The 18,831-nt window shown below is 31.2% G+C and overlaps 1 protein-coding gene across 6 annotated transcripts in view; it reads right to left on the bottom strand.

Annotated features, from left to right (window-relative positions):
- LOC118182260 (uncharacterized) overlaps nt 1-18,831 on the bottom strand; it is a 148,844-nt gene that overhangs the window by 15,542 nt on the left and 114,471 nt on the right. For all 6 annotated transcript variants that reach the window (XM_035351621.2, XM_035351582.2, XM_035351591.2 and 3 more), the window contains exons 10-13: nt 9,236-9,388; nt 6,976-7,180; nt 6,529-6,621; nt 4,670-4,839 (exon numbers count right to left, since the gene is read on the bottom strand). In XM_035351621.2, coding sequence (XP_035207512.1) covers nt 4,670-4,839; nt 6,529-6,621; nt 6,976-7,180; nt 9,236-9,388 — 621 coding nt within the window. The remainder of the gene's footprint in view (nt 1-4,669; nt 4,840-6,528; nt 6,622-6,975; nt 7,181-9,235; nt 9,389-18,831) is intronic.

Genomic DNA, 18,831 nt, shown 5'->3' on the forward strand with positions numbered 1-18,831 from the left:
TAAAAAGAATTAATGCAAGATAGAGAGAGTAAGGACAATTTTAAAAGGAAGCATCGTAACTGCCCTTCAGCACTGCAACTATAGATCGTTAACATTTTTGCTTATATTTCAAATGGAAATATGTCTTCTGTTTTTCACAGCATTATTAGAAAGCTTAATTTCAACTTAAATGTAAAAACTTGTTGCAATAAATATCACAATTAGGAGAAAAGTCACAATTCAGTTATTAAATTCATCAGTCCAGGTTTATAAGTCACAACCAGTATTATTCTGTGCATCTTCTTCTCCTCAGATATATTGTTTTATGCATTCAGTGCATGAAGTTGCTTTTGTCGGTCCTTCATGATCTTCTTTTGCAGCATCATAGGTGCCATTATTCTTTCTTTTGATAATCTTATATGGGCCTAAATATTTTAATTTTAACTTCAGGTTTGTTCCAAACTGAGTTCTTTTGATTGCTACTAAATCATTAATGTCAAAACATTTTGTAGAATGTCTTTGAAGGTTATATGTTTTCTTACTTTCTTTGTATACCTTAAATATTTGTTTCTTTCCATTTTTTTAAGTTCTTCTCGACAAGTTTCAAAATTATTTTGAAGTTAAGCGTCAATTAGTTCTTTAATATTCATTTTAGTTCCAAATAATAACTCAAAAGGAGTAGTGTTTGTGCTTCTTTGATAAGATGAATTAATTAACTGTTGCACTTTGTTAACATATTTTAACTATTTTGTTAATTGTCAAATGATAATTTTGAAAGAATAGAAATCATAACTTGATTTATGTGCTCAATCTGCCCACTAGCATGCAATAATTCAGTAGTAATTAAATAATGATTGACATTTTCATTGGTACGGCAATCTCTAAATTCATTTGATATATAAGCAGTACCTCTGTCTGAAATGGTTTGAAAAAGATTTCCAAATACAGTTTTCTGTAAATTCAATTTAGAAACTGTTTCAGTTGATGATGTAGTTTTAATAGGATACAGACAGGCAAATTTTGTAAAACTATCGATAACAGCCAAAATATAGTTTCTATTAGTACTTTATATATAGTATTATTCTATTAGTACTATATAGTTTCTATTAGTACTTTCAAGTGGACCTAAATAATCAATATAAATATCTAACAGTAAACCTTCTTTATGTAATGGATGTAGAAAACCCTCGTTTCCAGTTTGCAAAAATATATTTCATGCAATTTGCAACAAGTCCTCCAAATTTTTTCTTGCTTTAGGTATAAAATACGATTGCTTGAGACAGTCCTCTGTTATTTTAATACTTACATGCCCCTTTTCATGAGTATTTTAATTATTTCCATCTGTGGGCATGATGGTATAACTGGAACCTCTCTGCTATCAATAAATTTATATAAAAGCCATACAACAGTATCAGTTGATACGCAAAAGGTAACAGGATTTCTACTCAATGCATCCACGAGTCATCTTCTACCCAGATCTATGTTTTATAATATAAATGAATTCTTCTAATAATAGAGCCCACCTAGCAACACGTTTAGTTAAATCATGTTTATCTATAGTTTTCTGAAAAGTAGCACAATCTGTGATAATTTTAAAAGGGCTACCCAATAAATAAATTCAGAACTTTTTAAATTCTTCTATAATGGCCAAAACTTTCAAATTCACAACTCAAGTAGTTTTTCTCAACATCAGTAGTTTTCCTGCTCATAAAATATATCAGATGAAATTTATTATCCCCAGGAGATATTTGTAATGGTATTGCACCGTATCCATCTATAATAGCATCATACTTAGAACTGTATATATTTAATACCGGTTTGGGGGATAATATAATTTTCAGTTTATTAAAAGCATATCGTTGTTCTTCACCAAATTTAAATTTACTACCATTCTTCAAAGTATTGCTTAGAGGTTTAGCAATAAGTGAATAACCAAACATAAATTTTCTTAAGTAACCTGTTAACCCTAAAAAAACTTTGGATTTGTTTTAAAGCAGATGGTTCTGGAAATTTTAAAACTGATCTGGTTTTTAATTCAGATGGTTCTACAGATTCAGATGGTTGCATCTATGTTCAGTTACATGTCCTAAAAATTCTACTCTTTTAAAGTTGACTTACTCGCATCAGAAATGCACACTATTTAATCCATAGCTGAATATCACAATCCACTAGCACAACAAGCGATGAAGTACAAAAATGTCAGCCTTAAACAATGACTTGTTTAATTCTGCTTCTGACAACATTATTGTGGGTTTTTGTCTTAGGCAAGTCACTGCTCATCTTAAAATGAAACAAATTTAATGATAAATACAATATTTACAAGTTAAAAAATAAACATTGGTATATACATATTTAACATCTTAAAATAACATCGTTCTTCTCACTTCTTAATTTTTTTTCAAACCTAACCTGGTGAGAATTCCATCATATACACTCATGCAGTAAATAATTAAATTGGACGGAGCATAAGAAAAAGTTTTAGACCATGGAGTAAGCTATGTAAAACCCCACCAAATTTTGTTTGTAATTTTATTTACTTTTTGTGATATGTATATTTATTTACTTATTAGAAACTTATATATATATTAGAAACATGAGAAATTGCACGTAATTGAGAATAAAATAAACACATATTTTATATAAAGGAGAAAATTTGTAAAATAAACAATTGATAATAGGAGCATATCTGTTATGCAAATGAACTAATTTTGATTTACACTTACAGAAATGTGGCATTTGGAAACTACCACCTGACCACAGCAAATCTTCACATGCTGATAACTATAAGATTTAGGAATAATATAAGAATATCAGGTTATATTTATAGTTTTAGGATATTATAACAATAGGCTTAGGGATGAAGCAGATCTGGCATCGAGCAGATGTGCACTAAGCATGCTATGTAATGGAAGCAGAAGTGCTATGCGCAAGCTAAGGATAGTGTGGCTGTACTCATTTCACTACAGAATCATTTAATATCTACACTCAAGTAACTAACTCAATGGTGTATTAACTTTTGTGAATGGCTAATGCAACAAAAAGAAACAAGCAATGCTTTCATTCATATAGCTTATGAATAAGTAAAGCATGTTTCACATCAGCCATCTATGACAGTTCAATCTTCATACAATTTGCATGCAAAGCCATTACTTTGATTACTCTGTAAATATGTGGATAAACAAATTGGGCAGTTGCATTTATCTTCAGCTTCAGACTAGATGTCTTTATTCATCTTCAACTGAAAAAAAAAGGGGGGCCTTTGGATATCCATAATTAGTTATTCTCTATGAGGTACTAACTGATTTCATGCATGACTTACACTTATTGGCACTATGTAGCCTACAATTATAGCCTGATGGAGCACTGCATGTTTCAGTTCTTTTGTGCATGATTAGTAAGATTAGGAACTTACAGGTCATTGGATTGGATGTCGGGATTTGGTTGTATTCCCACAATCATAACTGACACTTCCTTAGTGTTCAACTTCACACTGCCATCACTTTTGGCTCATTAAATGCAATTCACATTACTGAATTTAGTCCAGTCAGCCATTCCATGGTGCACACAAGCATACCTCAATGGGTACAGTAGCTATTTTTAGAATTTCCTTATGTAAATATTATGTCCCATAAATGATGAGACATTAGATATTTTTCTTCATCCTTTTTTATCAACAATTATAATTTGTAAAAGTCTAATTTTTGGGTTATTTTTTATGTATTCCAAGCAAGGAGTCTGCCAAGCAAGTGCTCACCTTGCAAAGTTTATTCAGTTTCAATGAGACATCCTGTATACATGAGAAAACAAATAAGATCATTTATCACCTTTTCAACACATGTGAAAATGCTCTTGAAAAAGTGATAAATAAACTATTTTAATATGCCCCAAACAACAATTATTGAGAGCATTTAATTTTGTGTCTTGTTTCCATTCAGAATGAAAACAATCTAAATGATCAAACTGTGTAGATAAATTAATAATACACTGACACGAAATGACAAAACATGAGATTTATTTTAAAATCCATAGAAAAATTAGTCAAATAATATTTGAGTAATTATTATTTCAGAGTCTGGAAAACAATATAAAACGTAAGAAGACACAGTGATATAAGAATAGAGAATACTTATTTATAAATTCCTAAAAACTAAACAGGTTTCTCTACAAAATGGAGCATTGGAAAATAATTTTGTATTGTCCTCAGAAGAAATCACTTCTTCATTTATCAACTGTTACATTTCTAAAATATTTATAAATAATTTAGCTGAGACTTAAATTTAATAAAACAGTCCTCTTATTTAGTGTTTAAACTGTATCGGATGAAAACCTGCCTGCAGTAAAACAGCATGAAGACTTGAGTACTGAATTCATGGTAGCCACTGTGAATGAAATTTAATTTCCTACAGATTAAACTTGGCTTTAATTGCTTCATTTAATTCATTAAATTTAACCTGAAAAACTATTGAAGTTATAATCATTTGTGAAAAAAGATGTGAAACAACTTGTCTAAGCAATATTATAATTTTAATATTCACATGGTAATATGTACTTCAAACTTTAATTTTGAAGCATAAGTATTATCTTACAAAAGATAAAAACCTTAATTATGTATTGAAACAACACTTATGAGACACTTACAATGAAAAAAACTTTACACATAAATACTGTGGAAGAAAAAAAAAATGCTTACCCCTTTTTACGCGTGACAACTAATAAATCTGTGAACAGAAAGAGATATAACTGAATTTTACACCAACGGCTACTACGACCAAATGTCCTACGATTAGTGTTGTCCAATAGAAGTTGCACCAATTCTCCTTTCTTAACCAACCAACGGGATGCTGACAACAAGCCAAACCCCTAAATGCATAAAAATGTGTTTATATGAAATTTATAATTCACTAATGCACATACATATATATTAAATATGTCTTGTATATGAAATGCTTGAAATAAAAATATGGTTTCTGGTAAAAACATTAATCTGAAATAAGTTTTATATTAAAATTCATAATAATAATACTATTTAAAAGTAGTTGAGATTTACGTAATCCTCTTCTGATACATTTTACTAATTTGCATGACAAAACTAATTTGTAATTAAAAAATGCTGTACTGTTTCTTTACTTTTCAGGCCATATGTTTAAAAGAGAACATTTTAAAACTGACTCATGTTGGAGTTCAAATGCTTACTGAAATTAAGATTCATAAATACCTATTCTTAATAATTTTATAAGATTATCTATCTGCTAAACTATCGTAAGTGCATGTTCAGAATTATTAAAACTTAATCTGGGTAGACATTTCAAACTATTTATCAGAGATAAAAATATTTTTCATTCAGTCATATGAGTTACCTGCTTCTAATTTTGAATCATTCATAAGAAAGCTTAATAAATAATGCCTGTCAGACTTTCTACAGCTTGTATTTTAAGAGTAGTTCAAATTACAAATAAACTACTTGGAGACATAGTTATACTACAGAAATATATAAAATAAGAATATAACATTAATTAAATAAAATATATAGGGAATTATCTTTTTAATTTTATAATTAAAAAGACTCTATAAAAGACTCAGAATTACACAACACTCAGTACAAAAAAATCAGAATTACTCAAAGGTACTGAATGTATCAAAAATTCTAATTGCTTAGCATTTTCTAGACTGGATTGGGATATCTGTATTGTGTCAAAGTATGCGAGGACTATCTAGCTGATGCTTTTATGAAGGATTTTCTTCTAAAGAAACGGGCTCATATTCATGAAGGAAATCATAAAAACTTCCATACAGCTGGGATTTAAACCAAGACTGTTCACTGGGATTTGTACCTCAGCCAAATACCATAATTCATCAACATTTTCCACGAAAATATACAATGAAAACTAAGGAATTAACAGAAAAGAGGAACATAAAGTCTGTATATAAAACAAACTATACAATTGCTTATACTGACAGTTAGAAGAAAATTATAATAAGGGCTGTTATATTAGCGATTAATATTATCTTAGTATTTAACTCTCTATGTTTTGTTTTATTAATACAGTAAAAAGTCTGAGCTCTGGACCTCCAATATCTGGAATGATCTAATATTCAAACCACCAGCTTGGGGGGGGGAGAATTCCCTTTTACAGAGTCTAGGAATGGAAAATACTCTTTCCAAAAGCTGCAGCTGTGCAGTAAATGCCATTTTTCTCCTAACCGAGATACATGCATGATGTCACTTTCAAACACCTGCTGGCTAGGGAATCACACTGTTACCAATTACAATACATTGATTACTACTGTATTGATATAGGCCACAATCAATCACATTTTCAACCACAGTGGATAGCATTTTTCTGTCTGACCTGAACAAAAAGTGAAGCTCTAAGATTGCTATGTCTACTTACCAACTTATTAAATTTAAACTGATGATCTAAAATCTGGAATCACTCATGACCCAGGGATTCTGGACCTCAGACTTTGTACTGCATAAATTTATTTTAGTATAAAAACAACATAAATAAATTGGTAATTTTGTTTATTTCAAAAATTTTAGTAACTTACTTTACAATCCTTAAAATCCAGTTGCTGACTAATAACTAACATTTCTTCCATTCGTTCCATTTTACGTGCACCCTCATTGCATTCTGCAACAAGCTAAGCATATGGAAATAAAGCAGATTTATAACCTTCAGTGAAACTTACATTTAAAAAAAATTACATAAAAACTAATATTTAATTTTGAAATAAAATTACTGAAAAACCTTAAAGAGAATAAATTAAACATTCATATGAATTAAAAGAATTTTTACTTTTTTGCACATAAAAATTTTTTGCCTGCTGTATATGATTTAAATTTTTACATAATTTTTTAAGTCACTTTTAAATAATAAAAGAATAATAGAGTTTTTCACAGATATAGATATAAAATATTTTATAAACTTTGTGATTGTTTTGTAAAATTAAGAACAGCATGTAATTTTATATGATGAAATGCAAAACTCAGATTACCTTATTTACCATTGCCAGTGCCATTTTGCAACTCTCATAAATAGGTGAGTCAACTGTGAGCCGATGAAAAATAGCATCAATAAGCAAAGGTAAGCGTGTTATTCTTTGCATTGGTAACATCAGAAAGGAATGCATGTCCAAACCTTGACATACTGGATTAGATTCTAATCTTTTCAGAACTGTTACAAAATCTGGTCTTTTCTCTCTGGAAAAAAAAAAAAAAAAAAAAAAAAAAAAACTAAATAATCATAACAAGAAGGTTACATTGAATAACATAGAACTGGAAACTGATTACATTGATCGAGTACAAATTTCAATTATTTAAAATAATTTTTCCTTTATAAACTATTTTCCACATATTTCAACTTATTCCATTTTATTTTCAATCTCAATTTTCACAGAATGAAAGTTCTTTTACATTTGCCTTGTCTTAAAGCAACTTGATAAAATGTCTTTAACAGCACACTTTCAATTAAATTTAACGAAATTAAGCTAACAGAAATGAGGGCTACATTAAAATAAAGCATTTACAGAACATTTTTAACTTGATGATATGAAAAAAGATTTTTATGTGGAATAAATTAGCTTAAATATGTACATCTGCCAATATTTACAGTATCCATATCTCTAATTATATAGAACAAATGTTTGTAAAGATGCAAATATTCATGATTTAGAGACTTTCATGATAAACATATGGGAAAATCACTGAATATTTTTTATCCAATCTTTTTTTTAAAGATTTTTCATTAATAAAGCAGCTTTAAATAATAATTTGAAAAAAGATTCAGACAATTTAAAATTTCCCCCCCCCTTCAGATTATGCTCTCAAAAAAAAAAAAAAAAATCAAAGGATTTAAAATTTTTTCCCCCTTCAAATTATGCTCTCATCTTTCCGTCTGATACATATATATTTCTTAAGAAGTTGCATAAATAGGAGGCATATTTTTAAAGTAAGTACTGTTTTGAAATTCACGGTCAGTAGTGCTATGGTTGGTACTCTGCACATGCATGCTAGTATTTACCCACATTTGTTGGCAATCCCAGGTTAACCTTTGTTTTTGAGTATTTAAAATGCTTCTACTGACCGAGAATTCTTCTAACCAGTGATTTGTTTTCTTAGTGCTAAAGAAGTGAAAGCGGCTGAAATTCATCATCAGATTAGTGCAGTGTACACATAATGTATATTATGAGCAATGTAATGGTATGAAAATGGGTTAGAGCATTTAAAGATGGCTGCACAAATGTTGATGATGAATGAAGTGGGCGACCTTCAATCAGTACTGAAGATTTGGTCCAAAAAGTTGCCGAATAAGTGGAATAGAACAGATGTCATACAATTTTTTCATTACCTGATGAATTACCCTCAGGTTTCACGCCCTGTTCTATATAAAATTGTGAGCAAATGCTTAAATTATCAAAAACTGTGAACACACTAGGTAGAAAGAATGTTGAGAGATGTGCACAAAACCAAACGTTTAGGTAGTGCTTTAACTTTTCTTCAACAGTATAGCGAGGAAGGTGATGATTTTTTAAGCCAAACTGTCACAGGCGATGAAACTTGGGTGGCTTATGTTACACCAGAATCAAAGCACCATGGAATGGCAGCATTCATTATCAACCAAGAGAGTGAAGTTCAGGCAAACAGTTTCAGTCCAGAAAATCACGTATACTGTGTTTTGGGACAGGAAGGAGTTGTTGCTCGTGAACTTTTTGCAACCTAATGACACAATAAATTTTATGACATACTGTGGGACATTAAACAAACTGCACCATGCAATTCAAAACAAAAGGCAAAAGGCATGCTGAGCTGGAGGATCATTTTGCTTCCTGATAATGTAAAGTCACAGTCTAGCACAGAGCAACTACCATCTGTTTTTGCACTTGAAGAAGCATGGTCATTGTGGTCTTTACCACAATGACGATGAAGTCAAAACAGATGTATTACAGGGGGTGTAATCAGGTGGCAGAAGAGGGGATTCAAAAATCGGTTGTATGATATAATAAATGCCTTAATATTGGCAGAAATTAAGTAGAAAAATTGACAGGTACAAACTTTCATATAAAAATAAAATTGGTAAGAAAATCCTACTTGTTTCTTTTTTATTTCCAAAAGGCAGTTACTTTAAAAACATGACTCATATATAACACATACATTTAAAAAGTTACATAATTTAAGCTTATAAATTAATAACCTCAGCTTTAATAAAAAGTAAAGTGTTTTATATGTTATGCTTATTTTCATAAACTTAAATCTTACTTGAGTTCTTTTAAAGTTCTTTCCTGGTACAACTGATTTGAGCAATACTTCACATAAACTGAGAAATATTTACTAGCATGCTCATATACAATATCACATACATTGCTCAGCACTATATTTTCAAGCCATCTCTTCTCCAGATCTGCAAGAAGACTAAAAAAGACAATTTTAAAATTAGATTTAATAGAGAATAAAATCTCAAAATTACACAATTCAAAATTAAAGTAACAAGATAAATGTGTAGGATAAATGAAATACCTGCAAATAATATTTCAACAGCATATTCAAACAACTTCAGCACTTTGAATTCGTATGGAAAAAATTCATCATTAAAAGTGCATAAGACATTTAAAAACAGTCTCGTACAGATAATTTTGATTTGTTTACATCTAACACTTCAAAAAAGTTGATAAAATTTTAAGAAACATTAGAAAATTAGTATTACCTAATAATAAGTCTAATTAAGCATGTTTTTGGCCCCTAAGAATAGAGATATTTGACACTCTGGTCCTGATTTCCTTGTTTCCACGAGAAAGACACAGGGTTATGGTAAGCTTATAGAATGATTTGGCCGCCCCATAAAATCTGCAGCCAGACTTTGCAAGAGGCTAGTAATAAGGGGTCTTACTGTCAGATATGTAATAATAATTTAAATTTATCAAATGCTATTGCAGGTAACTAAACTAACCAACCTACACGAGCTCATAATAATATAAACAAATCTAACCAAAGAAAAAGATCAAGGGAAAAAAATCATTATATTATGCAATTATTAATCATTATATTACTCAATTATATTATGCAGTGAGTGTCCATTAAACTGGTAAGAACCTAGTTTAAAAGAAACTTTTAATCCGAAAGGATATGATCAAGTCTCTCAAGGAACAAATTATTTTCCTCAGACTTCATTAAAAGAAAATAAAATCAAAATTAGGAGGACAAAAAATTGCCACTGTCCTTCATCGCATAAAATAAATGTCAAAGAAACAAAAAATTACAAAATAAAAGCTTTCAAACTTTCAAAGGAAAAGAACTGACATTAATAACCATTATTTAATGCCAGTAAATTTTAATCAATTGTTTAAGTCTGCACATATATCTAACATACATACAGAAGCTTTTTAAATGATTTTATCACTCAAAAATGTTTAAAAAAATGATTAATATAGCAATAATATGACTCATAATAGAAAATTTATTAATTTTTTCTATTCTGACAGATAAGCTTTATGCTCTTTAATGTGAAATCTAAAGCTCTCTTATTCTGAGCAATGCATGCTAAATAACACTATATATAGAATTATAAAAAAATCCTCCCCAAAATTAAAATCTGATGTAGAGTTTTTAATCTCTTACAAATTTTTTAATCAAATGACATGAAATTACTTAGCAGATTGTCTTAATTATACTAGCCTAATTTGCAAGATCTTTCATAATCAGTACATGTAAAAATGACTTTACTCTCCTTTATCATGAGGTTAAATGTGCATATGAGAAAAGCACAGTTCAATAAAACAGAAACTGGAAGCACCGTTATTCTGCAATTTATATAAATTAAATAAAGCAGAAACTGAAGCATCATTGTTTTGAAATTTACATAAATTAAATCCTTGTACAACATTTGGGAGATTTAAAAAAGAAAAAAGGGCCTTCTCAAGTCATAGGTAATAATGTTTCAAGGCTAACTATGGTTATCTAAAACTGCATGCAATACAATAATTTTCTGAAATCATATGATAGGTGGGTCTAATATAAAGCCCATAAGTCAGATTTGTGTAAACCGGGATTCAATTTTGCATATAAATATAACAAAGTTTTAACTCTTCAAGCTCAGTAGGTACTCCCTTAAAATTAATGTATATGTTGACTAAAAGCAATTTTCTATTTCTTTTATTCTGTACATTTGTCTCACCAGGCTAGTTTGTATAGTTTTTTCCTTGCACCATTAATGTGTTTCTCATTTACTTTTAACCAGCGGACGCGTCAGGAAATGAACCAGAAAAATTGAGACTTAAGTTATATTAGGTATTTGTCTGTTTAATACTCAAAAAGTTTTTTTGTGTTCAGTCTCAATTCTTCTTTTCGACGAAAGTCATTGTGCATTTTCTTTTGATAAGTCCGTAATGAGATTCGAATTAGGCTAATTTACCATTTACTGCTTCTTTGAAATTTTACTTCTGTTTTAAATAATTTTTGTTGTAATTTTAAAATGTTTTAGGATTGTTTAAACTTTCATCAACATTTTTTAGCTTATGAGTTTTACATTCACTTTTTATTTGTCAGTTTTTCGTGTTTAGTATTTCATACTTCTTATATTTTAACTTTTTGCATTACAATTTAATTTTGCATAGTGTTAAAAAATTTTACACAGAACCACAGCATCTCATTTACTTTTAAGCAATAGCCTGAAGAATTTCCTTTTTACTTTGTTTTCAAATTTTGCAGCTCAATGTGCAAAATTCTTGTCCACACAGGTCTTTTTTAGTTTGTTCTCCTTTCTTCCTTTATATATATATATATATAATTACAAAACAATAATATATTTACTATATATATGTATGGGAAATAATTAAAATAAATGTGTTACTTATTTACTTTAAGCATTATTACAATGCTGATGGCTTCGTAAAAATTAATATACTTGTCTGATGACTCCCTGATATATTTTTAAAATGTAAAATTTCTTCACAGCAAGGTAATATTTTTTTACTTTAGCCTTGTATATGATCTTTGAAATTTTTAACCTTTTTTATAGTTCAACTGAGATTTGCTAAACTTGCAACTGTCATATGCTTTTCTGATGGATGTGGATCTGAAATATCTGTTTCTTCAGTTGCAATTTGCTCATGCATCTTTAGAACCTCTTAAAATACACATTGTTAAACACAGCTTTAAAACTTATTGCAAAATTAGCATATGTAAGAAGCATGCTAAACCTCAAATTTCTTCTAACAAGTGTTTTCGTCTACTTTAGAAAATTCTGTAGATGTAAAGACTAATCATGTGTATAGGCAACAGGGGGGAAAAATCTCAATATTAAGATGAATTTTGTGTCTTGTTATTAATGTTGAAGGCATGTGTTGTTTGATCTGAATGTCATATTTTAATGAAGCAGCATGGTACTGCAATAGGTATAAAAATATAATTTATTCCACATACAGAAATGAAATTCTTACAGGAGCACTGTAGCACCCCCTCACTCTCAGCGGACCTGTCAGAAATGAATCTGATGGAAGACAGAAGTTATGACAGAAAAACATACACACGGTATGTGGACCTCTTGCTGATTGGCCGATATGGTACATTTCTCACTCGCATGAATGAAATACTACAGAGTATGAAGTCATGATTACAAATGATAATAAATATTTACAATATATACAGAAAATGGCGATATAACACAAAATTAGTGAAATACAGAAAATGAAATACAATGTAATAAGTTTATATACATGATCATAGGTGCAGTAGGAACATGTGCGTAATACAAAACATTATATATAGTACAAGTTTGCACTTAAGGAATGTAGTCTGTGACTAAATGCTTCAGAAAATCAAACCTTATGTTCACTTTTAGCGGTAGATGTTTGATTAAAGCATTGTAAGAAGGGAGCTGAAACAGTAAAAGGTAAAGATGGGAAATGAGTAATATCATCTGACAGGTGATAAGCAGGCTTTATGTGATCAATTGAAAGTATAGTATGTTTTCTATTTACATCAATAATAAAATTCTCATCATTTCTGTCAATGACTAAACGAGGTCCAGCAAAAGGTGGTATCAGTGGAGGATTAACTTTATCAGATCTTAAAAATTTATGAGAACAAGTTTTTAATGAGGGATTTATGAACATTTTATGACCAGCATGAAAGGTTGTTATAAACAAACTGAGAAGTTGCTTTGACAGCCTCCTTAACGGCTCAACATATGCCTAAGAAAACAAGAGGGAGAGTTTCTGTCCATTGCACTGTATTATGTGCATTAAGAGCAGTTTTAAGATGCCAATGGAAGTGTTCAATAATTCCATTTCACTAGAAGTGGTATGCAGAGGTTCGAATCCTGTTGCACTTATTCAAAATTTTTACCCTGACTCCTGTGACTGGGCATCAAAATCTGGCTATCCAGCAATGTATTATGGCACAAGATGCTGTTTCCACAGTCATGTCGATTGCTGGAACAGCTTTTGGCCATCTTGTGAATCAGTCTATGATATTAGATGGAGAGACAGGGCCTATAAAATCTACATCTATGTGGGCAAAATGAGCATCTAGTTCAGCAAATGTGCCAATACGAAATTTGGTATGTTCAGTGATTTTAGCTCGTTTCTTAGGTACATGTGAGCTGCACACAAAAGATTAAATTTTTTGGGGGGGAGGGCATGCCTCTGCATACAAAACCTTTAGCAATTAAATCGAAGAAGGCTGAAATACTGGGATGAAATAAAAAATGTAATAAAATGAAAAAGATTTTGAAAACTGTTAATCTCATACACTGGGAAACAAAAGGATGGGGATGTTTTGCGGACATACTGTAATACAGATCAATGTCCCCGAGAGAGAAATATGTGTTTTTAAAGAGGAGGTATTGGATGCTAAAAGTTTTTGAAGTTCTTCATTGTTTGATTGAGCAGCAGCGGGTTTTTGAAAATTGACACAGTATATGAAATGTTATTTATCTCAATTTGTGATAGTGCATCAGCGAAAATGCCACTAAAGCCTTTAGTATATTCAATATCAGTGGTAAACTGGGAGACAAAATCCAAATGATGTTATTGGCGAGAACTGCATTTGTCAGGATGTAGCTGGAATGCAAATTTAAGGAGTTTCTTATCAATGTAGAAGATAAAATTCCTTCCTTCAAGCATATACATTTTTTTTCCCTGAAGAGAACATAGCATAGAGTTCACAGTCATGAGAAAATAACTTTTTAGATTTACTTAGTTCAGCTGAGTAGAAAGCTGTAGGTGCCCATTGTTGTTTATAAAATTGTATAGCGTCTATAAAAATTAAAGAAACCCAAGAATTGGCACAAGTGAGTGAAGGTCTGCGGTTGAGGAAAAATCTAGGATGCATTTTACGTGATCAAGAATGGGTTCAATTCCTTCACCCAATAATTTAAATCCTAGAAAGTCTATGGTAAATTGGCCAATTTGGTCTTTCTCAACTTTTATACACAAACCATATTCATGAAGTTTAGAAAATAGTAGGCTTAAATGCTCTAAGTGTTCATGTTCATTATTAGATAACACAAGTAAATCATCAACAAATGCATAAACAAATAGGAAGTCCCTAGTGAGCTCATCAATAAATGTTGAAAAGTTGTGGAACCATTACAAAGACCAAACTGCATTCTCAAACGTTCAAACAGACCAATGGGAGTATGTATAGCTGTTTTATGTACATCATCTGGATATATGGGAATTCGGTGATACGAACTGATAAGATCAATATGATTAAACATGTGCTTACCATGCTGTTCTGAGGTAAAACCAACTATGCATGGGTTACTTTTCTTTGACAGTCTGTGCATTAAAAGAGTGATAGTTGCCTACAGGTCTCCTCCATTCAACAGACCCTTTCTTAGGTACCATGTACAAAGGTAAGAATAGGAGCTTATCGAAGATCTCATATGGTCAAGTTGAATCATGTGCCAAAATTCAGCTTTAACAATTTTAAGATGGTCAGGAGCTAACCGTTTGCGTTTAGCAGCAACTAGAGGACCTTTAGTATTTATAAAATGCACAGTATCATGTTTCATAAGTTGGTCGGCATCGGGTAATTTAGTAACATCAGGATATTGTAACAATAATTTACCAAATACAATATTTAAACAAGCTGATTTTACAGAAAAAATATTACAGGTATTTAATTTGGCAGATACTTTAAAATTTTTTGTTAAATCAATCACAAACTTATTGTGTAAATCAAGAGATAAGTTGAAGAGATATAAAAAATCTGAAACTATGAATGAGCATGTAACATTACATATATATATATATATATATATATATACATATATAAAGTGTGTAAAAAATTGCATGTTACACCAAAATTGACAGTAATTGTTTTATGATCATAAACACTAATGGATGTTCCACTGGTGAAATGAAAAGTTTGGAGTACTGGTGCCTTCAGTTCAGATTTATTGGTGAAAATTTAATTGGAATCACTTCCTGAATCTATTAGAAAACACCTACCTATAGACAGGTTTCTAATGAAAAGGCCATGTGATGTGTGAGGTTAGGCAGAGACGGTGGTTTCTACTCTTCTTTTAACAAGTTTCCCTCAAGATCATAACATATAGCCCTCAAATGCTTTGCCATAATTAAACAAACCAAACCCACCTAAACAAAACCAACCATTTTTATTTTTTAAAATGGCAATCCTGCCGAGATTGTGAATCTGTATTTTGTGATATGATATAATTTGCTTAGAATATATTTGAAAATCATATTAGTACTGAACTTGGGGATTATACATATAAATACATAGTAAAATAAGTAAAATGGCCACTGAACTTTAACCATTGTATAAACAAAAAGAATCAATATTAAGAAGATCAGTTACTAAACTTTGCTCTACAACTTAAGCACCAAATTGTAAAAACAGAAGTAATTACTAATAAATTGGTAGATACTGAAACAAAAGAGTTATTATTAGATCCCAAAAGTTTCGATAAAGGACTAAAACTTGCAAAACAATACTGAGAAAAAAACAGTAATGTGGAGATTCAGAGCAAGCAAATATTTGCAGTGTCTGAATCAAAAGAATAATTCTCCCAACTTTCCCAATTTATACTTGATTTGAATGTAAATCATCTGCAAACATTTTATGCGAAATTACTTAACAATTTCAAAATTTTATAGAGAGATAAACTGAAGAGCTAAAACATTAAGACCAGCTACTCAATAACGCATTGTATGATCTTTAGCCAACAAAACAGTTGCAACTCGCCTTGGCATGGATGCCCCAAGTTCTTGCTAGATGACTGGAGATAGGTTGTATCAAATGTCTAAGCGGTGGTCATGTAAAGTTGAGAATATGGTGATGTTTGAGCTCTGAGCTGCTGTTCCATGATATCCCAAATGTACTCTATTGCGTTATAATCCAACGAGTCAGATGCCCAGGATATTAACTGGAATTCATCCTTATGCTCCTCAACCACTTCAACAGAATTCGAGCCTTGTGACATGAGGCATTGTCCTGCTGGAAAATTCCATTTTCATTTGGGAAGACAAATGTCATGTAAAGGTGCACCTAATCTGCAGTTATGTTCAGAGATTCTACAGCTTTCATGGTTTGTTTTACCACAACTAACAGTTCCAGAGTTGCGCATGAGAACATCTCACAAAGCATAATACTGCTACCACCAGCCTGTGAAGGATCTATTGTATAGGGGGCGAGCAAACAATACAGTAGATCTTATACAGGCTGTCTTGCAGGCGTACCCTGACATGACCTATTGATAGTCATGTCAGGGTATACCTAGGAGACGGCGCACTCTGACATGACTATTAATGTGCTGAATGAGAAATCATGATTAATTCGAACAGGCAACTGTCTTCCACTTATCCATGGTCCAATCTCAATGTTCTGGGACTAACTGTAAGTGTAGTTGACATGACGCTTGATAAATAGAGGCACATTAATGGGTCATTTGCTGTGCAGTCCCATACACAGGGTTGCCACTCAAACAGGAGAATGAAATTCCCTGACTTTTCCAGGTTTTCCAGGTGTGTTTCAAGAAAATTCCAGTCTATTCGCGTAATGTACTTTGGCTATGCTAAGAGGTAAATTAATTATGGTATTACTTGTATTGTGTAGCAAATTCACTTTAATTATTCAATAAATCCCAAAGGACATTTATTCTTAATTATTTTTGGTATACTTTGTTTGATAATTTTGTTTACTTTTCCACTTAAGAAACTTAATAAAATTTAAGATATATAAATTGGATAACAAATGTACGTTTTATTTAATTATTACTCATGATCATCACCAATTCAACACGAGGCTAATCCGGTCCTTATAAATCACGATGCAATGCTAAATAGTTAGGTTAGATTTTAGGTAAATTTAATTTGTGTGAGGTATGTTCTTAAAAAGCACCTTAACACTTGAAAACACAAATTAAAATTATAATAGTTGTTGTTTTCTCCATTGAAGATTGAGATTAGAATCTTCCCAATCTGGAATAAAATAAGGCTTTTTTTGCAGACATTCTGCAGCTAAACGAAAGAAAGAAATCTATTTTAATAAATTGAGGTATTTTATATTTATTTCGCAGCATACATAAGGAAAAAATATGTGCATTAAATTTCGTGATGGTATGTAATCATACTGCTAGAATTAATTTCAAGATTATGCCAGAGAAAATTTCCTGAAATTTGGAAATATTATTTACTAATAATAAATAAATTTAGAGGGAAGAAGCATCATTAAATTATACGAATAACATAAAAATAAAGATAATTACTTAAAAATTGAATTAGAATAATCAACGATATTTTAGCGAATATAGTTATATTACATGGTTAGCCTAGATGACAGATTACTATTTTTTTATTTTACTGCAAAATGGCAAGGTATTAAAAAGAAAAAAAAAGTTTAAAAAGATTTTGCGATAAAATTCTAGTATACGGTAAGGCTTTGGCACGATTTTGAAAATTGTCGCCAAGACCAAAATGACCCGTTTATTGCGCATCATCATGTCGCCAAATCCCATTGTACCATACCTGGAGATTATTCTAACCAAAGAACGTCTATGCAAAGAATCTCTGATTCTGTGGTCTATGTAAAGAAGAAAAGGTTCCATACAAGTAAAACGCTATTACGCTGCTAGAATGCGGAGGGAAAATATGCCAAGGGATTTGGCGACGGAACCTGGCGGCCAGAATTTCCCTCTCCGCGATGTGTACCGGAAATTGAGAAACGTGTTAAGAAGAAACGTTCTTTGACAAAAAGAAAGCTACGAAAATCCGTTTTTAAATTATTGCGAAAAGGAAATTTATAAAAGGAAAGAAAGGTTTTATCAAAGGACGTTTCTTCTTAGATTTGTCGCAATAATTTTAAAAACGGATGTTCGTAGTTTCCCCCCCCCTGAAAATTACTAACCCATGAATTAATTTACTTGCGCCAAAAAATATTTTCTTTTCCTTTAGAGTTTAACCACTTGCGCTAAGACTAAACTTCACGGTTGCGGTGCCGTGCGCTACAAGATAGCAAGCGGTAAAGTGTCTGTCTCATTTACGCCGCTCCGCATCTGCGAGTGCAATCCAGAGCTGTAACTCGAAAAATAAACAATCTCGTTGTTAGGCGACGTGTGCACCATGTTATTTTCATTTTTGCGATAAATGCTTATCGACGTGGTGTTCACGTCGCTCGCAGTTTGAGACAAAAACATCTCGACGTGCGTAGCACGTCTTTTTAGCGCAAGTGGTTAAAGAAATTTTAAAGGATATTCATTTAATGAACTCTTGATAACGTGACCTTCGAACTTCCACACCGGTTTCGAGCTTTGGCAGCAGATATATCACGCATGCACAGCTGTTTCCCTCTATGATGGAACGGAGCCACGTCTGTTGCAGAGAGGTTTTCCT

This window comes from Stegodyphus dumicola, chromosome 1, assembly GCF_044657685.1.
Source record: "Stegodyphus dumicola isolate Sdum_Otavi_A_Nest chromosome 1, ASM4465768v1".
Lineage (NCBI taxonomy): Eukaryota > Metazoa > Arthropoda > Arachnida > Araneae > Eresidae > Stegodyphus > Stegodyphus dumicola.